Source organism: Pelodiscus sinensis, chromosome 13, assembly GCF_052426305.1.
Source record: "Pelodiscus sinensis isolate ZL-2025 chromosome 13, ASM5242630v1, whole genome shotgun sequence".
Lineage (NCBI taxonomy): Eukaryota > Metazoa > Chordata > Testudines > Trionychidae > Pelodiscus > Pelodiscus sinensis.
The window spans coordinates 25,002,038-25,027,505 of record NC_143064.1 but is presented as its reverse complement, the minus strand read 5'-3'; the positions used below and the strand labels follow the sequence as shown (position 1 = coordinate 25,027,505).

At 43.6% G+C, this 25,468-nt stretch overlaps 1 protein-coding gene and 1 long non-coding RNA gene across 2 annotated transcripts in view; one reads left to right on the top strand and one right to left on the bottom strand.

Annotated features, from left to right (window-relative positions):
- The first annotated feature begins 3,525 nt into the window (after nt 1-3,525).
- On the top strand, nt 3,526-24,724 carry LOC102447047 (homeobox protein CDX-4-like). Its single transcript, XM_006136169.5, has 3 exons — nt 3,526-4,253; nt 15,120-15,265; nt 22,086-24,724. Exons 1-3 carry the CDS (start codon nt 3,809-3,811, stop codon nt 22,332-22,334), a joined length of 840 nt encoding a protein of 279 aa, XP_006136231.2. The 5' UTR covers nt 3,526-3,808; the 3' UTR covers nt 22,335-24,724.
- Nucleotides 9,143-25,468, bottom strand: part of LOC142831227 (uncharacterized) — a 46,329-nt gene continuing 30,003 nt past the window's right edge. The window contains exon 4 of the long non-coding RNA XR_012906896.2: nt 9,143-10,028. This is a non-coding gene — a long non-coding RNA (uncharacterized LOC142831227). The remainder of the gene's footprint in view (nt 10,029-25,468) is intronic.

The following is a 25,468-nucleotide window of genomic DNA, read 5'->3' as shown; positions in this document are numbered from 1 at the left end:
CTGGGGGGGGGCACTAGCTGCGCCCCCTCGCCCCCCAGCAGACCAGGGAGACCCGAGCAAAGCCGCGGAGGCGCAGAGGTCCCGCCGCCTCTGCGGCTTTGCTCCTGTCTCCCTGCTGTGCTGGGGGAGTCCCCCGCAGCACAGCAGGGAGACCCGAGCAAAGCCGCACATGGTCTGTGCTGGGGGACTCCCCCCCAGCACAGCAGGGAGACAGGAGCAAAGCCACAGAGGCGGGGGACCCCGCCGCCTGTGCGGCTTTGCTCCGGGGCAAAGGAGCAAAGCCGCACGGGCAGCGGGGTCCTGCCGCCTGTGCGGCTTTGCTCGGGTCTCTCTGCTGTGCTGGAGGGGACTCCCCCCCAGCACAGCAGGGAGACAGGAGCAAAACCGCAGAGGCGGGGGACCCCGCTGCCTGTGCGGCTTTGCTCCGGGGCAAAGGAGCAAAGCCGCACGGGCAGCGGGGTCCGCCGCCTGTGCGGCTTTGCTTGGGTCTCCCTGCTGTGCTGGGGAGTCCCCCCCAGCACACCAGGGAGACCCGGAGCAGCTTTTCTCGCCCCGGAGGACGAAAAGAGAAAAAAGAGACGAAAAAAAGAGGACGAAAAGAGAAAAAAATCTCTTTTTATTTAACATAAGTGGGGTGGAGGGAGGGAGGTGTGAAGGTGGGAGAGGGGAGGGGGAAACCTGGGAGGAGGGAGCTGGAAGGGGAGGGAAGGGAGGAAGGGAATGGAAAGCTCAGGGGTGGGGGTCAGCGTGCCTCTCCTGTCTTGCAGCACTGCGGGTGCGGGGGCCTCGGGGGGGAAATGAGCGTGGAGGGTGGGGCAGGAGGGACAGGGGGAGCAGGGGCAGGAGGAGGCGGGAACCGGTCAAGCAGGCTCTGGAGGTGGCCTCTGAGGGCACGGCCCTGCTCCTCCAGCGCCTCCAAGCTCTGCTGGCGCAGCCGCATGTCCTCCTGGACCCAGTGGTCCTGGGTGCGGAGCTGGTGCTCCAGGAACCGCAGGTGCCACCGCTGGTAGTCCTCCTGGTTCCTGGCTCTCCTGCTGGCCTGGGCGCGGGCAGCTGTTGCAGGCGGGGTGGTGCGCCCTGCAGTTCCAGGTGCTGCGGCTGTGGTGAAACAAGAGCAGCGGTCAATTATCCCTGGGGCCCAGGTGGGTGAAACCCAGCCCCCCTCTGCAAGGCCAGGGCCCCTGCATGACACCCAGCTGCTGCTCCATGGTGGGCAAGGGCCAGGTGCACGGTCCTTGGGCTCCCAGCCCCCTGTACACCTAAGGGGAGCATGATGGTACTCACATGTGGAGGCTTCCCCGGTCTCTGACGACACAGGCGATCGGCTCTGTGGAGTTTCTCGGGGGTCCTGGGTCCTGGGCAGGCTGCCGGCCAGCTCCTGGCAGTCGGTGTCCTCCTCCGTGTCACTGAGTGGTCCCTCCGCCCCGGGGTCGATGACCACCCTGGGGGCAGGGACGGCGTGAGCCCCCAGGATGCGGTCCAGAGCCAGAAAGTGGGGGCAGGCCTCCGGGTCGGCCCCTGGCAGGCAGGCCCGGGAGTAGGACTGCCACAGGTCCTTTATTTTGCAGCGGACCTGCTCCCTGCTGCGGTGGTGGCCTCTGGCGGCCAGGCTGGCAGCCATGCGGCCGTAGACGGCCGCGTTCCTGTGGCTAGTGCGGAGATCGTGGACATTGGAGGCTTCCCCCCAAACCTGGATGATGTCCACGATCTCCGCACTAGACCACGCGGGCGCCCTCCTCTTGCGGCCCCGGGCAGGCTCCTGGGAGCCGCCAGGCTGGTCCCGGGAAGAGGGGAAGGGCTGGGGGGCATCGGGTGGCTGGCTCATGGGGTGTCAGGTGCAGGGTATGCTGGCATGGTGCTGGCAGGCTTCCAACTGGCACAAACACTGTAGCCAGCCCTTGCCCCTTTAAGGGCTCTGGGGCCGGGAGGGGGGCAGTAGAGTTTGCCTGGTATTGGCCAGAGTGGCCAGCAGGGCAAGCTGGGAAGGGCTAACCTCCCACTAGTTTGAACTAAACGGCTACACAGCCCTTAGTTCGAACTAGTAAGTTTGAACTAGGCGTTAGTCCTCGTGAAATGAGGTTTACCTAGTTCGAACTAAGCGCTCCGCTAGTTCGAATTAAGTTCGAACTAGCGGAGTGCTAGTATAGCGCCTATCAAAGTTAATTCGAACTAACATCCATTAGTTCGAATTAACTTTGTAGTGTAGACATACCCATATAGGTTTGTAATAGAAATGTGCTACATAGTCCAGTATTTTGCTCCATATAGGTTTGTTATTGTAAGGCTGTTCATGAAATCTGAGCTGCTCATATAGTTCTTTTTTTCAAAGATAAAGGACCAGATTCTGTTACATTGATGCTTTTGGAGTAAGGTGCTACTCAAAGTGTGTAATGGTAGCAGAATTTGGCCCAGAAAACACTGAAATAGGGTTTATTTGTAGAAATTCCAGATAAGGAATCACAACTTATGTGGAAATGATGGTGAATTTGGTGCACCTCTATCTTTCTGTTAAATTTCTGGGTGTGATTATGCAATCTTTATTCTCAACAGCAAGCACCTACACCCAGGAGTGGACTCACTGACATCAAGGGGACTAGTTATGTGTGTCAACGCCTACCGCTGCATTGTGTTTTTGTGCATATGCCCTTAACAACATGATAAGGGTTAGAACAAATAGAACTGTTGTGGTTTGTAGTACTCACCAACCTGAGACAAAGATGAAGTCAATGAGACCACTTATGTAACTGCAAGCCCTCTGAGTAAGTGCTGTACAATGTAGCCCTTAGATTTCATAAGAGAGATTTTTTTTACATTGACTTTCAGGCTCTTTACCAGAGCAAAAACCATTTAACTGACTGATATCTGGTTTTAGACAAATAAAACTTAGGCCCTTTCTACACTACCACTTATATCAGCAAAACTTACGTCACTCATGGGTGTGAACTGCCCCCATTCCACCCCCCACACACACTCCTGAGTGATACAAGTATTGTCAGCACAAGTGAGAGTGAGCACAGCACTATGTCAGTGGCTTCTCATTGGGAGTGGTTTAATTATGTCAACAGGAGGGCTCTTTCTCATCGGCATAGAAGCTACAAGACAGATCTTACAGCAGTGCAGCTGCACTGGTACAGCTGTGCGCCTGTAGGCATGCTAGTGTAGACATAACCTTCAAGCCTCAACTCTAATTCTGTTTGTGAGCTCCTTATGGTATGGACCTGTCTTCCCCTGTGTTGTGTATAATACCAAGCATACTATAGGCATGAAGCAAATAACAATACTGGCGAGCATTTCCTTACCCCTATTTTCCTGTGCTTTTCAGTGAACTCACATGAAAATGTTTTAAAAGACACTTAGTGGTCAACCAGCTTATTTCTTGAGCTTTCTAAGAAAGTATTAGATTAATTATGTGTGCAACGTGGCTTCAAGACCAAGGCAGGTCAGAGTGCATAAAAGGGGATGGGACCAGGATGGATACATAAAAGATCTGTGAGAAAGGAAGCACCAGATCTAGCAGCAAGGTGGGGCTGCCTGGATGGTCAGCCCTTCATTTGAATGCAAATGTAATTTTGGGGCAGGCAGTTATCTGTGACATCAGGCAGGACCTTAGTAAACTGTTACTACCAGCACCTGGTAACACCATTGTTAATCGTGTGTAGTAAAGAGACATCAGGGCTAGCGTGAGTCATTTATACAGCCAGTTGAGGCTAGAAAAGAGAGGGGGGGAAAAGAGGAGGGGAGGAAGAGATCAAACAAACACTGTGAGGAGCAGAATGTCCTGGCAAGACAAAGCCAGGCTATAAGCATCATGTATGTGAGTTATCTTTTGGATAAAGAAACCAGCATGTATCCAGGATCCGTAAGGTGCAGCAACAACAACAACAACAACAACCTACCAGTGCAAAACTTTGTCTCCACTCCGTCCTATTCAGATTACATGGGATATCATCATGTGCCAAGCATGGACAACCAAGGACAGTCTTCAGGAGCTTGGGGAACTCACTACAGCACGCAAAGGGAGGATTGGAATACTTATGGCCCAGGACCCTCCAGCACAGTTACTGCTGCACAAATCAATGGCTCGTCTCCTGGGCAGGTCTCTTACAGCTCTACTGATTACAGTTCCCTGAATCCTGCTGGATCTGGGGGTTTACCTCCTGTAGGTACAATTAACACAGAGCAAATCTCTCCCCACAGTCAAAGGCACAGCTCTTATGAATGGATGAGGAAAACAGTGCAATCCACTTCCACAGGTATGTGAGTGCTGAGATTTATTCTAAGAGCTTTCGCATATTTTTGCCCAGTTTCTAGTTCTTAAGAAAAGCTGGGAAGTATCCAGTTAGAAGAAAAATCATGAACATTTTGATGGGTTCTCTTACTATCAATTAAATATTGATTAGCTCTTGAATGATGTCTTTAACACATGCTGATTTATTACATTGTCATACTAAGTTTTCATATTAGGGCAAATGGGAAGCAACCTTTGTGGATAGTAAAAAACTGATCAATGCAGGGAAGTTACTCCATTTGTGGTAAAATAGGAAATGGTGTAGCTGGGATTCTTAAAACTATGATTTTACTGAGAATCCTAGCAATCACAAGTGTTTTAAAAGCATTTTTTGTAACTTTCCATATTAATTTTCTTCTGGTGTCACAGTAAGCAAAAAAAAAATGCGGGTGAAACCGATGTATTTGGAAAAGGGGCATATATTTGGAAAAGGGGATTATAATAGAAGTGCCCACTCCAACCTTGCAAACCTTACTCAGACCCATTAGAATCAATAAGGTCTGCAGTATCATGCCCCCAGCACAGAGTCAATACCACAGCCCCTTTAAAAAAATTAGCATTTCAAAAGTGAATAAATAAGAGTGGATGAAAAGGGCTTGCTTCACTTTATAGGACTACCTGTCTTAGAAAAGACATGAATATAGATATCCATGGTTATGCATCTAGTCAAATACCTTGACAGGTCAATTTCTGATTTACAATAGTGAGCAAGGAAAAGCAATAGGCTGAATTTACCATCTAACACCTAAAAGTAAGTCATGAAGCCTTGAGAATAGCTTCTGTTTGAAGATAGAATGAGACATGATTTGACAATTAAATATATGTAACATTAAAATGGAGTCACAAGAGAAAAAGACTGAAATGAAGCAGAAAGGTTGCCTGAAAAGAACTAAGGAAAAGTTAATTGTAAAGGCACCTAATCCTGTGAAGTGCTGAGCACTGTTGGCTCCCACTGACCTCAGTGGGAGTCAAGGACGCTCAGTACCTCTAGCGCTCTTTTGCACAGTTGCAGTTCAGGAAATTTCCTTTTCTTCTTTCCTAATCTCTGCCCTACACACTGTAAACAATGTTCAGCAATCACCACTTAAAAAGAAATATAGAAAATCCTACATTAAAGTTGTGCACCAGATTTCCTAAAGTCAGACTGTGATGCTCTTATTAATGCTGAACAGTGTCTAATGCCATGAGTAATCCCAATGAAATCAATGGGACAATTTATGGAGTAGTGTACTATTCTGGGTGAGTAAGGATATTACCATTCAACCATTAAATATAAATATACACACCAGGTTTTTTTCAAAGTCATATTTTTTTACCCTTCCCCAACAAAAATGCAAACCCGAGACCTAATCTTGCAATCATGCCTAGGGATAGTGTATCCTATTTGTAAATAGTCCCAATGAAAGCAATGAGATTACACTACTCATAAGTGTTTTCAGTGTAGGGGCTCAAACCTAGTAATACTGTGTCCCAAAGTAACAACCCAGGCTGCCGGAAGCCCCTGTGAGAATCTAAGAAATGCTATCAAAGATACAGAGCTACAGAGAGTTGGACCAAACACACTAGATGGTGGGAAAACCTATTTCAAATAGAATAATCCCATTTTACTCTACCCCATCCAGAATCGTGGAACACCAGACCAAACCATGCTTTTCCTCTCTTCCCCTAAATCCCACCTACATTTTTATTCCTGTCTTCTTAGACTACTCCTTATCTGGATATGCAGACTCTAACATACTGTGGCTCCTGTATTATATATAACAAACAATAACATTTAGACCATGCATCTAATTAACAAACCTTAAGCTCTTTCACATTCATCCTGCCAGCTCCATCTTACAAGGTGCAGATACTCATCTGAGGCGTGGGGCACCAAAGCTAAGTGCTAACACTTTTCCACCCTTCGCTACCTGGTGCTACAAGCCACCGAGCATCCTCAACTTTTATGTGCTTAATAGCATTAAAATGTGTTCAGCACCTTGCAGCATTAGACCCTGCAAAGATACAATTATTATCCAAGGCTCAAATCCTCAAAAAGTATTTAGAAGTATAATACCCATTAAATAAGTGGGAGTTAGGTACCTAAATATCTTTGAGGATCTGGGCCTAAATGCTTATGGGGATCTAACTGCCACTGATATTCAGTGGGAGTCTTTCTATTGACTATAGTGTATTGCAGTGGTCCCCAACCTTTACGGGCTCCTGGGCACCCGGGGGCGGGGCCACACTCGCGCCGGGTGCCCGGGGGCGGGGCCGTGCGTCCTGGGGCATGCCAGGGCCGGGGCCACCAGAGCCCCTTGTGCCGTGGGCCCGGGGCTGGCACCGCCGCCCGAGCTGCGTGCCTGGGGCCGGCACCGGCGCCGCGTGCCCGCATGTGCCCCGGGCCTGGGGCCGCCCGAGCGCCGCGCACCAGGCGCCGGTGAGTGTCGCGCGCCTGGGGCCGGCGCCTCCAGTGCGCCGGGGGCAGGGCCAGCCTGGGTTGTTGGCGGGCGCCTACAAATGCCCCTGCGGGCGCTATGGCGCCCGCGGGAACCGCGTTGGGGACCACTGGTGTATTGGATCAAGTTGTCATCAAAGATTTCCTTCAGTTTGAACAATAATATCAAAATAAAAGCTTTTCCCCCTGCCCCCTCGTCCCTTTACTAGGTATTTTTAAGACAGGAAAATTTAGCTCAGATACAAAACATTTGTAAGTGAGGCCTTGGTTCTAGTCCTAATTCTGTTTCTTCTTGTCTTTCTTTTCAGAAGAGCAGATTTTTCCCAGTTTTCCATCAGGATTAAAATTAACAACAGCAGCACTCAAAGATCATAGGCTCTAATTCAATAAAAACACTTTAGCTTGTGCTTAATTTTGAGTATGAGTGTTCCTATTCACCTTGGGTGCATTTAGACTGGCAAGATTTTGCACAAAAGCAGTAGCTTTTGCGCAAAAACTTGCCAGCTGTCTACACTGGCCGCTTGAATTTGCGCAAGAGCACTGATTTGTAATGTACAAAATCAGTGCTTCTTGCGCAAATAGTTTCACACTTCCGCTTGGGGAAAAGCCCTCTTGCGCAAGAATACTTGTAAAAGAGGGCCAGTGTAGACAGGGAAGAACTGTTTTGTGCAAAAAAGCCCCAATGGCTAAAATGGCAATCGGGGTTTTCTTGCGCAAAATCGCATCTAGCCTGGCCACGGATGCTTTTGTGCAAAAGCACTTTTTGCTCAAAAGCATCCATGCCAATCTAGACACACTTTTGCGGAAATACTTTTGACGGAAAAACTTTTCCGTTAAAAGTATTTCCGCAAAATCATGCCAGTCTAGACGCAGCCCTTGAGTACATCAGTAGTCTGGTTACACATTTACAAGTGCTTTACTGGATTGGATCATAGAGCTCAGCACTTTGTAGGATCGAATCTGTTACAGTTTACACCCTCAAGTCCTTTTACAAACACTGATCCTAATCCTGCTGTTTCTCTAGGCTAAAAGCACAACTGATTTCAAGAGTATTGCCTATCCAGAACTGCAGGATCAGGTCCATTGTTTAATTAGCCATCTAACACTCTGTGAAGTAGGTAAGCATATTATCCCTATTTTACAGATGGAAAACCTGAGGCTCAGATGTACCTACAGTCCCTCATCAGTGGAAGAAATGAATCAGATGAATGCATTACTATTTGCTGTTTAAATCCTATGACACACTATCTTCTATAACAATACAATTTCATTATGGAGACAAATATTAAAGCAAGATGATTTTTGAAAGATGACTTTGCAGTCCTACAAGAATTACTCCTGTTAGTAACATCCTTTGAAGTCAACAGATCTACTTGCATTATGATCACTCATAAGCAGTCCATACATGTTAGTAAGGGCTTCAAGCGTGGGCCCTACAGTGATTTTGTGGTGGGTTTTCCTTATTGTTTTCTGGACTCATGACCTGATAAATGTTGAAAGACAATGTTTAACCTATTCTCTACTCTTCTCTGATCCCCTGATGGTCTTTCCACCTTTTGTTCTTTGTTCCTGCCATTAGTATGGTCGTGGAAAGAAAAAAAAGCACTGAAATATACTACCTTAAGCAGTTTTTTTAAGTAATATTAATACCTGATTCTCTGCTGGTGTAAAGTCAAGTAAATCAAACTCTTCTACACTAGTGGAAAGTCTGGTTTTATTATTTAATATCAGGGGACAGCCTATAAGTCTTGTGATATTAGAATGAATTGCCAAAGGGGAGATACAATTTGACTGTGGTCCATCATTCTCAAGCTAGAGATGTGCTTCATTTTGATTTGTAATGCCCTCTCCTACCAGCTTTAGAATGGGAGCGATTTGATTCTGAGCCAGCACTCACTAGTGTCAATTCCAACTTTTCCATTGACTGCAGTGCGTGCAGGACTAAGAGCTTAGTCTTTGCACTGATGAAGGTGTTGAGCATATAGAAGAAGGCAAAATGTGTTAGACTTTAATAAAAGACTCAAGATCAATTCCAAGGAAAAAATGCTGAATATTATTCAATATTTGTATCCAATGGCATAGCTGGAACAAGATTCCTCTCGCTTATCCTGCTGACCTCCAAAAAATTACCACTCCGAGCACAGAATAAAGCCTTGCCAACTATCACAAGGATTCTTTGTGACAAAAACATGGAAACTCCCCCATATTTTCAAAAGTATTCACAATTAGGATTAAGAATCAATTTTTGATGCAAGGTGAGAGAAAATCCCTCCTTGAAGAACATTACAAATATCAACATGTTGGCTTCACTACTTCTATGGAGATATTTTGCCATTTTCACAGAGGCGGAAGAAAGGTCACTTTTGTTTTTGAGAGAAAATAGCAACTAATTTGCAGTGAAACCATATCCAAAAAAAGTATTTCTGTGACACTGGTGAAAACTTTCCTTTCCAATAATTTCACCAATAGTGTGAATTTCTGCACAAAGCTGGAGGGTAGAAGACCTGATGTTAAATAGAAAGGAGTTAAAAAGGGTTTCTGATAGAGTAAAGAAGAGGGAGGAAGAAAACTTTGATTATGGGCAATGTTGGCAATTTCCTGCACATGAAGACTCCCATATCTTTCTTGTTAATGACTGCTTTCTTCTTAAGACACAGGCTACATTTTCTGATGTTGAGGGATTCATTGGCACATGCATTACCAACAGATTAGCTAACCTTTTAAGAGCGTAGAAATCCCATTCCTTACATTTTTAGAAAGAAAAAAATACTGTGGGAAAGAATTCCATTCTTTCTAAATGCCCAGTCTTGCAAAGTGCTGAATGCTTAAAGAATATGTGAGAAAAAACCAACATAGCTATAATAGTTGTCGGCATTTCAATTCATCTCTTGCTCCCTTGGCTTTCAATTCATCTCTTGTTCTTCTGATCTGACCAGTTAGAAATCTACTCACACCTTCAAACAAACAACGTGTATACTTCTGATATCCAAAAATCAAAATACTGGGTAGGGAATCCACTCATTCAACAGATGGAAGGGGGAAAACATGGAAAGCAATTCTACTCCATATTCAACTGATTTAATTTGGCTTACCTTAGTACTGTATCTTCAAGTTTATTACTGGCTTAAATGAGAACAGTTGGTCCATAGTTTTAGTATTAATCAACAAAATAGCTCCAAAGTTGAAAATCCAGGTATTACAGGTGAGACAAAAGTCAGCCAATCATAAAGCAAAATTCTGCATTTGTAGTCTTGTTGTGGATCTTGACATGAGTATGCTGCTCTTCTTCTTCCAGGCATGGATCTATATGAGCACATGCAATAAGAAAAAATTATTAGCATCAAAACCCACCATGCAGAACTGAGACAGCATTTGTTTAGACTTTGCAAAAGTGGGATAAGGTCTTGAAAACATTTATCCACAAGCCTTTTACTTATATCATATGAGTATTCCCATTCAACTCAATGGGACTTCTTATGGAAGTAAAGTTGCTGTTGCAGATATATGAAGATCTGGCCATTGTAATGAAATGAAAAAATACTGACCCTGGTTAACTATTATAGAAGGTCGTATACAAAATGGAGAAAAGTATTCTTTATCTTTAATCATTCAAAATTGTTTTGGCTTCATAACTATGAAGTTACTCAAAAGGTGAGTTTGGCCTTTTCTAGCACTACTCAATAAAGTAACCTCAGGCATATTTAGAGATGGCCTTAAAGCAAAAGCATGGATTTAAGGCAAGCAAAATCAAACCCATATTTGGATTTGAATTTTGAAAATGCCCCCATCTTTGCAATGGACCAAACTAATACTTCTAATTCAATCATCCCCAAATAGTGGGGGTTACATAGAAATCCATATATGAATTGTGTTTCTTGAACATATTTTTGTGCCACAATGTGTTATCTATTCTACTACTTTCAGGAGCTCACATGTAATTAAGTACACACATTATCCCCCTCTGACACAAAGTTGCACATATTAACTGAGACCAGAATATAACCCCATATAATTAAGCTGTTCAGCAGTATCTAGCTTAGCTCTCTTAAGAGACATAGGTAGATGCTAGATTTTTTTAATGAAGGATGTTAGCTCACATAGGACAGAAGCTTTAAACAGCTGAGAGGAGGCAATGAAAAAGGGGCCAGGACCAGTTCTAATGCTAATTTATTTTGCTTTGTAAACTAGTTGTGAGGTCTGAGAGTATTTTTTTTTTCTTCTCTTGGCTACATTGTCTTGGGTTTTGAGGCCTATCTGTCATATTGAAGCAACAGACCCTTTTAACACTTCTCTTTGCTTTGATATGCAGCCCTGTCTCTTCCTTCTTCTTTTCTTCAGGAGTTATATTGCCGGAAAGGGTGATGATTTTCACAGCAAATAAAGAGGCCTTCTACTAGCTTTATTGTCTTCAGAAGAAATGCTCTGTGAATTTTATGACCAATGGGAAAACTCTTCCCTTTCCCCCCTCCCAGATCCTGGTCTGAGTCAGAAAAATTGCTAGAGTAACTAGGATTCCTTCCCTGGAATAGTTAAAAACCTTTTTGCAAGGTGCAGTTTCAGTCATATGTGTCAGGTGAGTTCCATTTCTCCAAAAGGCATTTTCAAATAATCACTATTTGTAATATGAATATCAAACAAACTTCACTGTACTTAAGTTACTTTTCAGAACCAGACTAAGGTTCTAGGGTGCTAGGAGTGCACAGTCAATATAGGTTATTAGATCAAGTAAACACGTTCAATTCCCTGACAGAGTCCCACAAGAGAACAAAAATGAGGAGGGTTGGATCTAAAGTTTCCTTTTCAGCTTTAGAAGGGGAAATTGTATTTATTTAAAAAGCCAACAGCATCTTCTTCGCTGTTTATTAGTTATATCCTTAGATCCTTGCTCAGATTTACTTAGGTAATTTCCCTCTAAATCACTGGATTTTGGCTGCATAAAGCCCTAGCAGGTGACTCAGGATTTGGCCCAGAAAGCATCAGAGATATGACTTTAAATTGAATGAATGGAATTACAGAGCTTTCATAAGCTGACAAATGGTTTGAGGTTGCCTTTTGGTTTGGGGAATTTGTTTTAGTTTAGCTTTGGCAAATTCATAAAAAATGTACTCTTTCATTCTCAATATAAAATGCTGTGTACGTAAAGGGATTTGACCCAGTACTTAGTAAAAGCATTGGGGAAGAGTCATATTGGCTTAAATGGACAATAAACATTTTCTTCTTAGATGCACCGAGCAGGGTGAAGCTGATACATGCATTCGATTCTGAACGCATAGGAAAAGCAGAAAATTTAAGTTCAGAGAAACAACAGGCAAATCATGGAGAATTTTGCTCTTATTTTTACTTTAAAAAAAAAAAAAAACCTGTTCTCAACTAGATTTGTAAATTCCTGCTGCTTTCAATAAAGAAATCATGAAGGGCTATTATATTTAAAAAGAAAGAGAAGTCTATTTGCATGGTAGGAAACAAGCAAGAAATATATAGATAAATAAGTGTTAAGTTCTACAAATATATTTAGCATCTATTTCAGTTTTAAAAGCAATGAATAATTCTTCCTGAAGGATAATCAGAGTTTAATACTTACAATTAGAAACAGAGAGGTGTTTCTTTGGCTTTATTCCCTGTTTTTTTGGAGATAAAAGGGGATCTGATATTTGTTTAAGGCTTCTGAACATGAATAGGGTTCATGATAAGATTACCTTGCAGCTTTTTTGTGTACTTCATCTTAACACCACAATGGAGACTTTAGTAAAACATTTTAGGCATTTTGTTCCACAGAATGACCCCAAATTCACATTCAAAGGGGAAAAAACTAAACAAAAACACAGGCTAGAAAGATCAAAAGAAGTTTAAAAATACTGTATCAAGTAAGGCATTAAAGCACCATAGGTGATCATGTTTAAACAAACATTTTTACACTTCCAGTGAATGAAAAGAAATCTATGTAGGCTGAAGATAATTACTGTTTTTCAGGACCTGTTTAAAATTTGTCAGTAGCATTTTGGACATTACAGCTAATTTGACTACAGGTAGCATAATTGGGTTGACTCTTCCATAATTCTAGCATAACACTTGTGTTATCTACTTTGGCTTCAGTGCAATTATTACACATTTACCACAATGGAAATTAAACTGAATCAGTGGGAATCTATTGTGGGTAAGGTATCAGACTTGGTTGAAAGTATTCTTGGCTTTGGACAAAATGTTTCTTAAGCAAACAAGCAAACATGAATAATACATAGGAACATGGACAAAAATATTTGGTTAGGCCTGGTTCCAAATTATACAGATTTGATGAGAAATGTCCAGATCACTTAAAGTCCATTATTAACATATTTTGTTTGCACAAGGCTGAACTATATGTATCATGCAGGATAAGAGACCACATTCAGAGAATAAGACCTTCTATTCTTCAAACCTGGAAAACAGACATTCCAGAAAAAATCAAGTTTGTCATGTTGGTCAGATCAGATATCATACATAACCATAGGCAGAGTAGCATGGTGGGATCATGATGTTGATGTTGATGCACTTCAGCATCAACAAAGGGGGAGGAGAAATGTCAAAGGGAGCCTTCTCTCTTTTTACTGCTGTAGGACTAGCTGTTTTGTAATGGAATTAATAAAGTTGCAGCCTTTGTGTGGTTTTCAGGAAGTCCCCCTTTTCCCTGAGAATCTCTCTCAAGGAGAGAATTTGTGGGTAAATATAAGCCATCCTAATAGGCCAGGGAGAAGGTTCCTCTGGATTATAGGCCATAATAGACCTTGAGGGTAATGCAGGTTCAAAAAGGACCTTAGTTTTAAGCAACTCAGTAGTACTGGAGTAATGCAGAGTCTGATAAGGCCTTGAATTTAAACTGCTGTTAATCCTTAGGGCTGTGATGCTCTGATTGGATATAAGCATTGACCAAGGGGAGGAGAGGGAGATAACAAAGAGAGCATCTATATCCATGGTGTCCAACACACTAGCCACATGTGGTATTTAGCCAGTTGAATGTGGCTAGTTGGATTGAACAATGTGCTATTTGGCCACTTGAGTATGGCTAGTTTGCTATAGCAGTAGCCACTATAGTAGCTACTGCTTCGGAACTGGTTGGACATCATGGATCTATATGGTTCTCCTCAATATCCCTGGTACCCCTGGTACTAGGACTGATTGTCCTGAGAAGTCATCCTGACAGAATTAATAAAGTTGCAGTGTCGTGGCCAGAAATTCCAGCTATCTGGATCTCTCCTCAATAGCCGCTGACATTCACATGTACTTTTTAACAATCCCCTGTTCAGCTGTATCATAGACCAAACTTAAAATGATGTAATGAGTATTAATAAAAGAATGAATGCTACAACTCGGACATGTTCTACAGCAAGCATTCTCTCATTTTCTACTTATTTTCTACTGAAAATCTTTCATATTTTCATTCCTTGCCCTGATATTTAGGTATAAATAGTTTGCACTTCTTAACACAGAAGTGAAAAAGCTGCCTATCAAATTATAGGTAATAGAACTCTGCGGCTACGTCTACACTGGCATGATTTTCCGAAAATACTTTTAACTGAAAAGTTTTCCGTTAAAAGCATTTTCGGAAAAATCGTATGTAGATTGGCAGGATGCTTTTCCGCAAAAGCACTTTTTGCGGAAAAGCGTCTGTGGCCAATCTAGACGCAGTTTTCCGCAAAAAAGCCCTGATCGACATTTTCGCGATCGGGGCTTTTTTGCGGAAAACAGCACTGTGCTGTTTACACTGGCCCTCTTGCGCAAATGATTTGCGCAAGAGAGCTTTTGCCTGAACTGGAGCAGCACAGTATTTCCGCAAGAACACTGACGATCTTACATGAGATCATCAGTGTTCTTGCGGAAATTCAAACGGCCAGTGTAGACACAGCCTGCATGTATAAATCATTATCATTATAGTTTTTAAAGCATCAAGAGTGCTAGAAAGACAGTATGCTTTATAGACAGCAAAAGAAGTCTGATAATCCCCATTTGAGGCAGGTTTCATCTCTATTTAGAGAAACCAAGCAACAGAGACATTTTGTGAGTTACATAAGACCACAGAAGAGGTTTGTGTCACAGAGACGAATAGAACTCAGATTTCCTAACTACCAGTCCATAACCACAAAACCGTCCTTCTTCCTCAAAATAATATTGTGTTGATAAAGAAATCTCAGGGTACATCAGTCCTCTGTTTACTTAGGAACAAAAGTCTATGGGCCAAATTTACATGAGGTGTAAATCAACACTAACTCCGCTGGAATCAATGGATTTATCCTGGAGTAAGTGAGAGAAGAATCAGTCCCAGAACTTTGAAGAATATTTTTCAAATGTAAAGGAAGGTATTTTATGCTATTAAAATTAAAAACTCTCGCTTGAAGCTATGTCTTTTTTCTTTTGAAACAGGTAAAACAAGAACAAGAGAGAAATACCGTGTGGTTTACACAGATCATCAGAGGTTAGAACTGGAGAAGGAATTTCATTACAACAGATACATTACAATTAGGAGGAAGTCTGAACTTGCAGCAAATCTAAGACTTTCTGAGAGACAGGTAGAGTATGGCTCTCATGCTCAGATTTCCCATGCATTGTTATTGTTGTTCAGGAGATGACAAGACTGGTTAAAAACACAAGTATCCTAATGTCTCTAAGCACTAAAAAATGTGGCATGACTGTTTGCAATGTACTCCACTACCCTCCCTCCCACTATGACATTATTTCTACATTTTCCACCGTTGCTAACATAGACTCAGCTGTACCAGCAGCAGCATTGGTGCTAGTGTTAGTGTGGGCAAGACATTAGCAGTTGGCAGGATGTCTTGTCAACTCTTTAAGCACAATATTTTTAAGACCTACTTTGAATGGGTACGTCTACACTACAGCGTTAATTCGAGTTAACTTAATTTGAAATCGTTAATTCGAATTAAACTAATTCGAATTAACGCATCTACACACAAAGCTTATTTCAAAATAGTGTTTTGCTATTTTGAAATAGTGCATCCACACTGAGTGGACCCTGAACTAAAGTTAAGGCTGTCCGGATCTAGTGCCGGCAGGGCATCAGATTAGGATTTCGTGTGTGGGGCCGCTGCCTGAGGCTAACTGAGCTCCGTACTTAAAAGGACCCTACCCTCACCCAGGACAGACAGTTCTTAGGGTTCCCCGCTTGCTTGTCTACCTCGATGAGAGACAGCAAAGCAGTCCTGTCTTGGAGTGCCCTAAGTGCCCACACTTGGGACACCATAGCACTCGGCCACATGGAACCAGAGCTGCCCCTTTGCATGCCGGTATGCCTCGTGGGGTCGTGGCCATCAGCCCAGCTGCACTTGCTGCAGGCTGCCATCCGGGGGGGTCCATCGGGAGGCTGTCAGGATCCAGAAGGGCCCTGCAGGAGAGCATCCACCCTGAGGAGCCCAGTCCTCCCCACCGGGGGCTCGTGCTCCATTCCTCCCTCACATCCTTCCACTTACCCTCCCTAGCCCCCCTTCCTGATGTCAAATAAAAGACATGTATGTTCAAAAATAGAAACTGGGTTTATTGAACAAAACTGGTGGGGGCACGGACCTCTGGGGAAACTGGGAAAAGGAGGTGGGAGAGAGGAAGAGAGATGGTGGGATAGGGGAGGGGGAACCTGGAGGAGGAAGCTGAAAGGGGGAAGCAAGGGGAAGAAGGGGGAGGGGAAGCTCAGGGCCCAGGGTTGGGGGTCTCACCAGACCAACTTAATTTTCATGCAAACCTGCTCCTGGGTTTGCATGTAGCCTTTGGTGGCCAGGCTGGCAGCTATCCTGCCATAGACGGCCACATTCTTCCAGCTAGTGAGGAGACCCTGGACATTGGGGGCATCCCCCCAAACCTGAATAAGGTCCATGATCTCCACCCTGGACCAGGAAGGCACTCGCCTTCTCCAGCCCCTATCAGGTTCCTGGGAGCTGGCAGACTGCTCCTGGGTAGTGGTGGAGGGCTGGCTGCCAGTGGCTTGCTGGCTCATGTTTTGGGGCCACTGGCTCAGGGGCCTCGATGGCCACTGCTGGCTCTGGGCTGGCAGGCTTGGAGCTGGCACAGGCACTGTGGCCAGAGTCTACCCCTTTAACAGCTCTGGAGCTGGGGGAGAGGAGAGTAAGTGTTCTTGGTTGTGCCCAGAGTGGCCACCAGGGCTCCCTGGGAAGGGCTGGAAGCCCCCAGGGAGGCCCCCTATTTCGAATTAAGTGTCTACACAGCACTTAATTAAGTGTCTACACAGCACTTAATTCAAAATAGCTATTTTGAATTTGGCGTTACTCTTCGTAGAATGAGGTTTACCAAATTTGAATTAAGTGCTCCACTATTTTGAATTAATTTCGAAATAGCAGTTTGCATGTATAGACGCTATTAAAGTTAATTCAATATAACGGCTGTTATTTCAAATTAACTTTGCAGTGTAGACATACCCAATAGATGAGATGGATGAGATGGTTTTAAAACACAAGAAGCTCCTTGGGTCCTACTCTACCCTGGTGGGAAATTTTAGAAAAAAAAAATCCTATGGTGAAATCTTGACATCACTGAAGTTAATGGGAGTTTTGCTAATTACTTCAATGGGCTAAGATTTCATCCTTAGATACAGTCAATAAGTCCAAGTGGCAAGATCAAATACATTTAGGAAGGTACTTATTTATCCTGGGTTCTTCTTTATGTTTATTCGAGAATTCCCTCCTCGCTCAATATTTACTCCATTTTGTCCTCTAATCTTGAGGTTCTCTATTAGCAATGTCATCCTTCTAGCCAAGAGCTGAATAAAGTTTGCTCTGGAATCCATCAATGTCATACCTCTGACTCAGGTATTTGCAATATCTATGCACTGTCCCTGCAGTGCTTCTAGCCTTTTCTTTCTCCTACCAATCGAGCTGGAAATATGGCCTCTAGCTCTAAAACACATCCAACCCCAGCTGGCCTATGAAGCAAGACACAGAGATAAGAAGTCTAGCTGGATCACGCACAGAACAATGCATATAATTACTCCTTGAGTGAACATAATATATTCTATATCACGATACCTGGGAGATTCTTTTACCATTGCACTGAAACTAGGCAGTGAAATACAGAATTATGAGTTTTATTGATGGAGCTCTATGAATAATTCTTTTGGATAATATATTCAACAATTTCACCAAATTTTGTTTGCAAGTTGTGTGCAAACATGACAAGACCTTGTGATGTGCAAAGTGGATACAAAAGCTACCGAATAAGATGGCTATAGGTTGGATCTCGCTGGTCCGACACCCTCCGGACCTGACTGGTCCCGAATGAGGGGATTTGCCAGACCAAGGAAGGTCCCTCCCCTCATGGCCATGCTGCCACTTGGCAAAGGCTCCAGCCTGCCCCTGCTGCTGCTGACTTAGCCACCTGGGGCTCTCCCCAGCCCTGTTACTCCGGGGGCCAGAGCACCACAGCTAGAACTGTGCAGACAGAGCTCTGCATCTGCCTGGCTCTGCAGCTGGGGTCAGAGCTCTGCGGCCAGGGCAGAGGGATGGGGATGGGGATGGGGATGGGGATGGAGCTCCCTGGCCAGGGCCAGAGCTCGCTGGCTGGAACTGGAGGTCCATGGCCGTGGCCAGGTTACAGCTCCCCGGCTGATGTGGCCAGAGAGCTCCACTGAGGCCAGAACTCCCCGCCATGCCATCCATCCTTCCACCCCCACACACATACTAGGTTCCCAGCTGAGTCGCCTGTGCCCCTTACAGAACTTCTGCCCCACCACTAGACCTCCCTCTTCCCAGGCTCTGTGGTCCAGGAACATCCATGCTGGATCAGGGAGTCTCAGTTAAGGGAGGTACAATCTGTATCATTATCCATACAGTCTGCCCTCAACTTACACAAGTGAAAATGACAACATGGGGGCTACGTCTACACTGGCCCCTTTTCCGGAACATGTAAATTTCAGCAGTCGTCGTAGGGAAATGCGCGGGGGATTTAAATATCCCCCGCGGCATTTAAATAAAAATGTCCGCCGCTTTTTTCCGGCTTTTAAAAATGCCGGAAAAGAGCGTCTAGACTGGCCCCGATCCTCCGGAAAAAGTGCCCTTTTACTTTGAAGTAAGAATAAGAGCCTCCGGAAAAGGGCACTTTTTCCGGAGGATCGGGGCCAGTCTAGACGCTCTTTTCCGGCATTTTTAAAAGCCGGAAAAAAGCGGCGGACATTTTTATTTAAATGCCGCGGGGGATATTTAAATCCCCCGCGCATTTCCCTACGACGACTAGTGAAATTTACATGCCCCTTCCGGAAAAGGGGCCAGTGTAGACGTAGCCATGGTGTAAGACAGTGAAGAAACACGACCTAATTTCATACTAAGTACTGAGCTGCAGCAAGTTAGCAAGTGATTTGTTACAAGTATTTGTTCATCAGACATTTGAGTTGTTTTAACTGGACATATAGGTCACATTATATATATTTGTTCCCTGATTGGATGAATAAATTCTTAATATCTGGATTTAGGTATGCCCATGAATACTAAGTCAAGATTTGCTTTCTGTGAATATTCAGACCAGGGACATCATGTTTCTGTCAGTTGTATCTTAGACCTGCTCTACTCACAAAAATTGTATATCACTTTAACTACACTAGTATGGTAACAGTGTTACAGCACCTCACTCCCAATACACTGTGGATGTAGTTATAGTCATAAAGCTTATTGCCATTCAGGAAGAGGTAATAGATTACCAGTATAAGGCATCTCTTATACCATGATAACTATGTCTACATTAGAGGTTATTTTTTTATTTTTTAAAAACCCACATACCTAACCAAAATAACTATACCAGTACAAAAACTGTGTGCACAACAGACTTCAGATTAGAACCAGTGATTACAATGATTGTTTTTGGACAGGTCATTGTGCCTGTGAGAGAAAATATACATGCTAGGTACCGCATGGTGTAAAGCATCCTTAGGTAAAATCATGTAGTACAGTGGTCTCCAACCTTTTTAAGAACAAGATCACTTTTTGAATTTAATTCAGTCCTGTATCTACCTCAAACCCAAATACCCCTGCTTCACCCCTTTGCCAAGGCCCCACCCTCCTCACTCTGTGAAGATGGGGTACAGAGAAGGGGGATAGAGTGCCACCAATGCCCCCCTGCCTCTGTTTCCCCCATTCTGCACAACAAGCAGGAGGCTCCGGGCATGAGCAGCAGGGCAATCAGGGGCGGGGGGAGAGGGAGGCAGCTGAAGTGCCAGCACTTGATAGCCTCCCAGCGAAACCAGTCAGAATCACCTGTCAGAGGCTCCAAGATCAACCAGCAGATCCCGATCTGCTGGTTGGTGACCACTGATGTAGTAGGTGCTGATAATCTGGGAAATAGAGAAATCCATGCACCCTGTGAGATACTGGAAGAAACGGATCCTCTTATAAACTCGGAAATATCTCATAAGGCTAGGAGAAGGGTTCTTTCCAGCCAATTAAAATACAAAAATGTGATTGGTGACCTATTAACATTAATGAATGATAATGACCAATAGGGAGAGAGAGAGAGAGAGTGAGAGCACGTACACATTTTGCCTTAATGGATCTCAAAATGCTTTACAAACTTTAACACATATCTATGATGTATTGCTTTATTCACATCTGAAATGTATTCACTGTTGAAGTGAAACAGCAATTATTTACCTAAGCACAGCAACACACAGAATACAGAATAGTATTTGAACAAGAAATTAATACTACATCCAACTGAAAGTGCTGCTAGAAGTGTAGTGAATAAAATGGGCTTCTTGTTTAGGGAAGACAGAAACAAGTAGGGCTCGTCTACACTGGCCCCTTTTCCGGAAGGGGCATGTAAATTTCAACTATCGTAGTAGGGAAATGCGCGGGGGATTTAAATATCCCCCGGGCATTTAAATAAAAATGTCCGCCGCTTTTTTCCGGCTTTTAAAAAAGCCGGAAAAGAGCGTCTACACTGACCCCGATCCTCCGGAAAAAGCGCCCTTTTCCGGAGGCTCTTATTCCTACATTCAAAGTAGGAATAAGAGCCTCCGGAAAAGGGCGCTTTTTCCGGAGGATCGGGGTCAGTGTAGACGCTCTTTTCCGGCTTTTTTAAAAGCCGGAAAAAAGCGGCGGACATTTTTATTTAAATGCCGCGGGGGATATTTAAATCCCCCGCGCATTTCCCTACTACGATAGTTGAAATTTACATGCCCCTTCCGGAAAAGGGGCCAGTGTAGACGTAGCCACCATGAGCAGGGGTGAAAGATGTGGAGAGGTTGGTGGAGACTGGGAGCAAGGAAGAAAAGGGAGAGGATTAGACTGGGGAAAAGAAAACTAGTTGTTGAGCAACTCAACAAGGGAAAACAGACTAAGCCCCATAAACTTGAGTCAACTGGCACAGATCATCTGCAGATGTCTAAATGTAGATTAGACAAGCCCCTATACAGTATGGGAGTGGTGGAGAGTTTGTATCATTAGCAAAGATAAAATGAGTACATGTCTTTCAGATTTGCCACCATATAACTTTTTTTTTCTAAACAAAGAAATGTGGAATTTTCTTTCAGCATAGCACCTATGGAGAACACCAGTTTTTTGTTGCTTTGCCTTATCTCAGCTCACCACAGTCTGTGTCTCTTTGTGACCCAGTGTAAAGAAATACTTAACGCTCACAAGATGTATTTGAGTTAAACTGGACTATTGGTCACTGAAAATTATTTTTAATAAGAAAGGGGGTTGACAGGTAAGTTTAAAAAGGCTATTTTCTCTGTCCAAATTGAAAGAACTGAAGACATTTTGTTAAGTTCTAAACACACTTTTCAAATGTGTGTGCCTAAACAAACAGCTAATTCCATATTGAAGAATGATCTAAATTACAACCAACTCCACTGAAGTCAACAGAGTTATACTTCTGTAAAACTAATGAATGTGAGATGAGAAATATGCCTTAAGTAAATTGGCCTGATCCTTTGATTTGGCCTTGGTGCACGACCAAGGACTTGGTGCACAACCAAGGCAGGGGAAAAGGTGGCTGTAACTCTATTTGTATGTTCCCAGTCTCTGAGGCTATTGATACCAGTTCAGCCCAAACATCAGAGCAGTCTCAGGCATTTGACTATCACGGTGATGCATGTAACATAAGAAATTAGATATAATTTTATAGACACATCCTAAACGTTACATATAAAAATGCCAAAAAAACCCACTAAAAAAACCTCAAACCACTGAGAAGCTGATAGTTTATCAAAAGGTACATTACATTTTTTTAAAGAAATGGGTTTGTGCTATTTATGGGGTTCCTATTTCCTTCCCAAGTGACCTACATGTTTATGATTTTTCCTATGACAGTTATTAGGTAACTGATCAGACTGAATTCCATTAGCTCTTGAACACCTTTTCCTTTGTTCCTCTGCAGGTGAAAATTTGGTTTCAGAATCGCAGAGCCAAAGAAAGAAAATTAATGAAGAAGAAAATGACTCATTTTGATGGTACCAGTCTTGGCTCAATGCAGAGTGACTCTGGCTCAGTAAGCCCCATTGCAGTACATAACACACAGACTCATTCGGAAATGTCCAATTCCTTATTTCCACCACCACCTCCTCCTCTTCCAATGAACAGCTTGCAGCACAATGGGAACCTACAGCAAGTTGTGGCCTCTCAGTAAGGCAATTCAGAGTTTTTATAAAGAACATTATAAACCAACAGTACATGGAGCACTACCATTCACAGGGGGACAGGACAGCAAGAGATCCCAGCATCACAACAGCCTTGTGCACATAGGCTCCACATACCATTAACTACGGCCAAAACCCCAGGGCCTATGAAAGGACAGTGAATGACCCCAAAGCCAATGGAACTATTGTGTGCAAAGGGTCTGGTTGGATGCTACAAGGGGGTGCCATGCCCTCCCTGTGCCACAAAGCAGGCACTTCCCATGGCAGTGCAAAGGGTGGCTAGGAACAAAGAGGTGGTCAGTTGTTCTGCTACTATGTGGATCCACTAGCCAAAAGTTGTATGAAGCAAACCACAGGCAATGGTGCATTGCTGAGGGCAAATCAGGGACTGTTCATGTGCTCTTTGCCCTGTCACTGGATTAAAAGGGAAGATTCCGCCCCCTTCTTATCCTTATGTAGGTTCCATGGGATAATCTTGCTTTCTTGAGCTTTGCACCTGGGCTCAGGATTTGGCCCTGAAAAACAAGTTCATGCTTTGGGCTACTGGATACCTAGATCCAGGTGGCTACAGACTGCTGAGTTATGGTGGGGAAGGGATTTTAAAAACTTCCAAGGCTAAATAATACTAGAACAAACATGCGCTCTTCAAATCATCCTATAAGTGTTTCTGGAAAAACATAATGGAACTTTGAATCTTGGCCCATTTTCACTGATGGTGGTTGAGAAGTAATTTCAGTTCATTATGTTTCTTAAAGAAATAGTAAAGGAAGAAAAATGCTTAAAACTTAGATATACTTACGGAAACAATTGCATTTTGTGAGACAATAAAACCATAAAGATACATCTAATGCAGGGGTGGGCAATAATTTCTGCAGGAGGGCCACTTTGTGAATTTTGGTAGTGGTCACAGGCCAGCTCTCCCCTCCTCTGGGAAAGGTGGGGTCTTCTGTGGAAGGGAAAAGGCCTCAGGAGGAAAGAGCCGTTCCCTCTAGGCACCGTGTACCCCTAGTAGGGGGAGGAGACTTTGCGTGTTCCCCCACCCCCAGGCCAATTGGCAGTGTGGCATCTAGAGGGATCTGCCAACTGTTCAAAATGGCTGGTGGTTCTTTCTAGGCACAGTGCACACTTGACAGGGGAGAGGGGGGAAGGGGGAAGAGATATTGCACACTCCCCCGCCCCCAGTCCAATCAGGACTTTGGAGTGGGAGAGTGCGCAAAGTCATACACTGCTCAAAATGGCTGGTGGCTCCCTCTAGGTAACGTGTGCTCCTGGCAGGGGGAGGGAGCTGCCAGTCACTGTCCCATCCCCATGTCCCAATTAGCCTGGGGATGGGAGAGCAGCAGGTAGGGTTGCCAGATGGTTTCAACAAAAATACCGGACACACTTGACATTACATCACAATCTACATTACATCTTATTTAGAAAATACCGGACATTCATATTTTCTCATTTATATTTTCTCAATTTGTTTCCCGAACAGAAAGCTCAAATACTGGACTGTCCGGTTCAAAACTGGACACCTGGCAACCCTAGCAGCAGGGTAGGCCACACACTGCTTGGCGGGCCATATCTTGCCCACTCTAATCTAATGCTTCCAAGTAATGTTTAAATTCATTTAAATTTAGTCTGGTTCTCAGACATATTACTATTAACATTTGAAAAGTCAAATTAACGGAAGACCAAGCAAACCAGTATTTTATTTGACAAAAAAACCCAACAACTCTGGCCAATAGTTTTCAATGGATCTCTAAAGCTGAGGTGCTAAATCCATACTTAGGCACCAAAATGGGTTGATTTTCAAAAGTGCCATTATCTCATTGACTTCAGTGGCAGCATTTTTGAAAGTGTGGTTACTTACCTGGATAGTTACCTATGGATTTAGGCACATAGCTTTAGTCACCAAAGGTAAATTTTTCAAAAGCACCTAAATTACTATGTCTCATTGTTAAAAGAAACAGGCTCCTGAGTCCCATAGACTTTCATTAAGCCAAAGCAGTGCTTTAAACTGAAAGTGTGGCCACAGTATGAGTTCTGGGCACTATGTAAATCACCTCTGGGAGGGAAGTCCCAGTGCTGTAGCCTGGTTCACACTGGTGCTTTACAGTGCTGTAACTTCCTGCACTCAGGGGTGGGGGGTGAGTTCACATCCCTGGGCCAAGAAGTTATAGGGTTGTAAAGTGTCAGTGTAGACTTGGCCAATGCCTCTTAAATACCTGAGACACTTTTGAAAATGGGACATAGATTCCCAAATTACATTGACACTTTTGAAAAATTTACCCCAAATCTTGGCCTATGTGCATGTACATACTTGTTTTGCTTTAATTATATATCATAATATTATTTTGATGACCTCATGTGGATAATGAAAAATTACTTTGTATATAAAGAACTCTAAAATAAAGTGACTTTTCAGTGTTTACAATATGTTAATCTACTACAGGAAATAATAATGTAGAAAATATATTCATCATCAGTCTGTTATTTGATATAATTATGGGATAAAGTTTAAATATGTAGTATAGTTGGAGGGTTATGATGAAAATAAGATGGCTCAGGGGGCTGGTAATGTCACTTATAAATCACCAATCACCAGTTTTAGTGCAGCTCAGACCAGATCAGGGTTTTTTAAATAACTAGTGGTTTTTTAAATACATAGTGGCCTGAAACAACTGTAATGGTCCTAGTCCCACTCCAATGGCAATGGGCATACATCTGTATCACAAAATGCCCTCTAAAATTGCTTTCCTGGTTGGCAGGAGGCTCATAAGATGTTCAGACTAAAATCAGCCTTTGAGGATCCTGAAGGAAGCCTGCACTGCTGCTGCTGTTCTTCTGAGAGGTACACACACAAAGAAAAGACGTCATCCACCATGGCAATTTATATGACAGAGTCACTTTACTTACACCTACATGAGGTTTGGAAGCTCCTAGTGCCAGGTGTGAAGGCACGTCTACACAGCAGGGCAAAAGTTGAATTAAGGTAAGCAACTTCAGCTACGTCAATTGCGTAGCTGAAGTCTAAATACCTTAATTCAGCTTTCGGCGCTGTCTACACAGCAGGAAGTTGAAGGAAGAACACTTTTCCTTTGACTTCCCTTACTCTTCATAAAATTAGGGTTACAGG

Excerpts from the sequence above, each read along its gene's own strand:
- LOC102447047 (XM_006136169.5), top strand. The coding sequence starts at position 3,809 with ATGTATGTGAGTTATCTTTTGGATAAAGAAACCAGCATGTATCCAGGA. Across the intron at positions 4,254-15,119 it reads AGTGCAATCCACTTCCACAG|GTAAAACAAGAACAAGAGAG; the intron begins GTATGTGAGTGC and ends CTTTTGAAACAG. Across the intron at positions 15,266-22,085 it reads TAAGACTTTCTGAGAGACAG|GTGAAAATTTGGTTTCAGAA; the intron begins GTAGAGTATGGC and ends GTTCCTCTGCAG.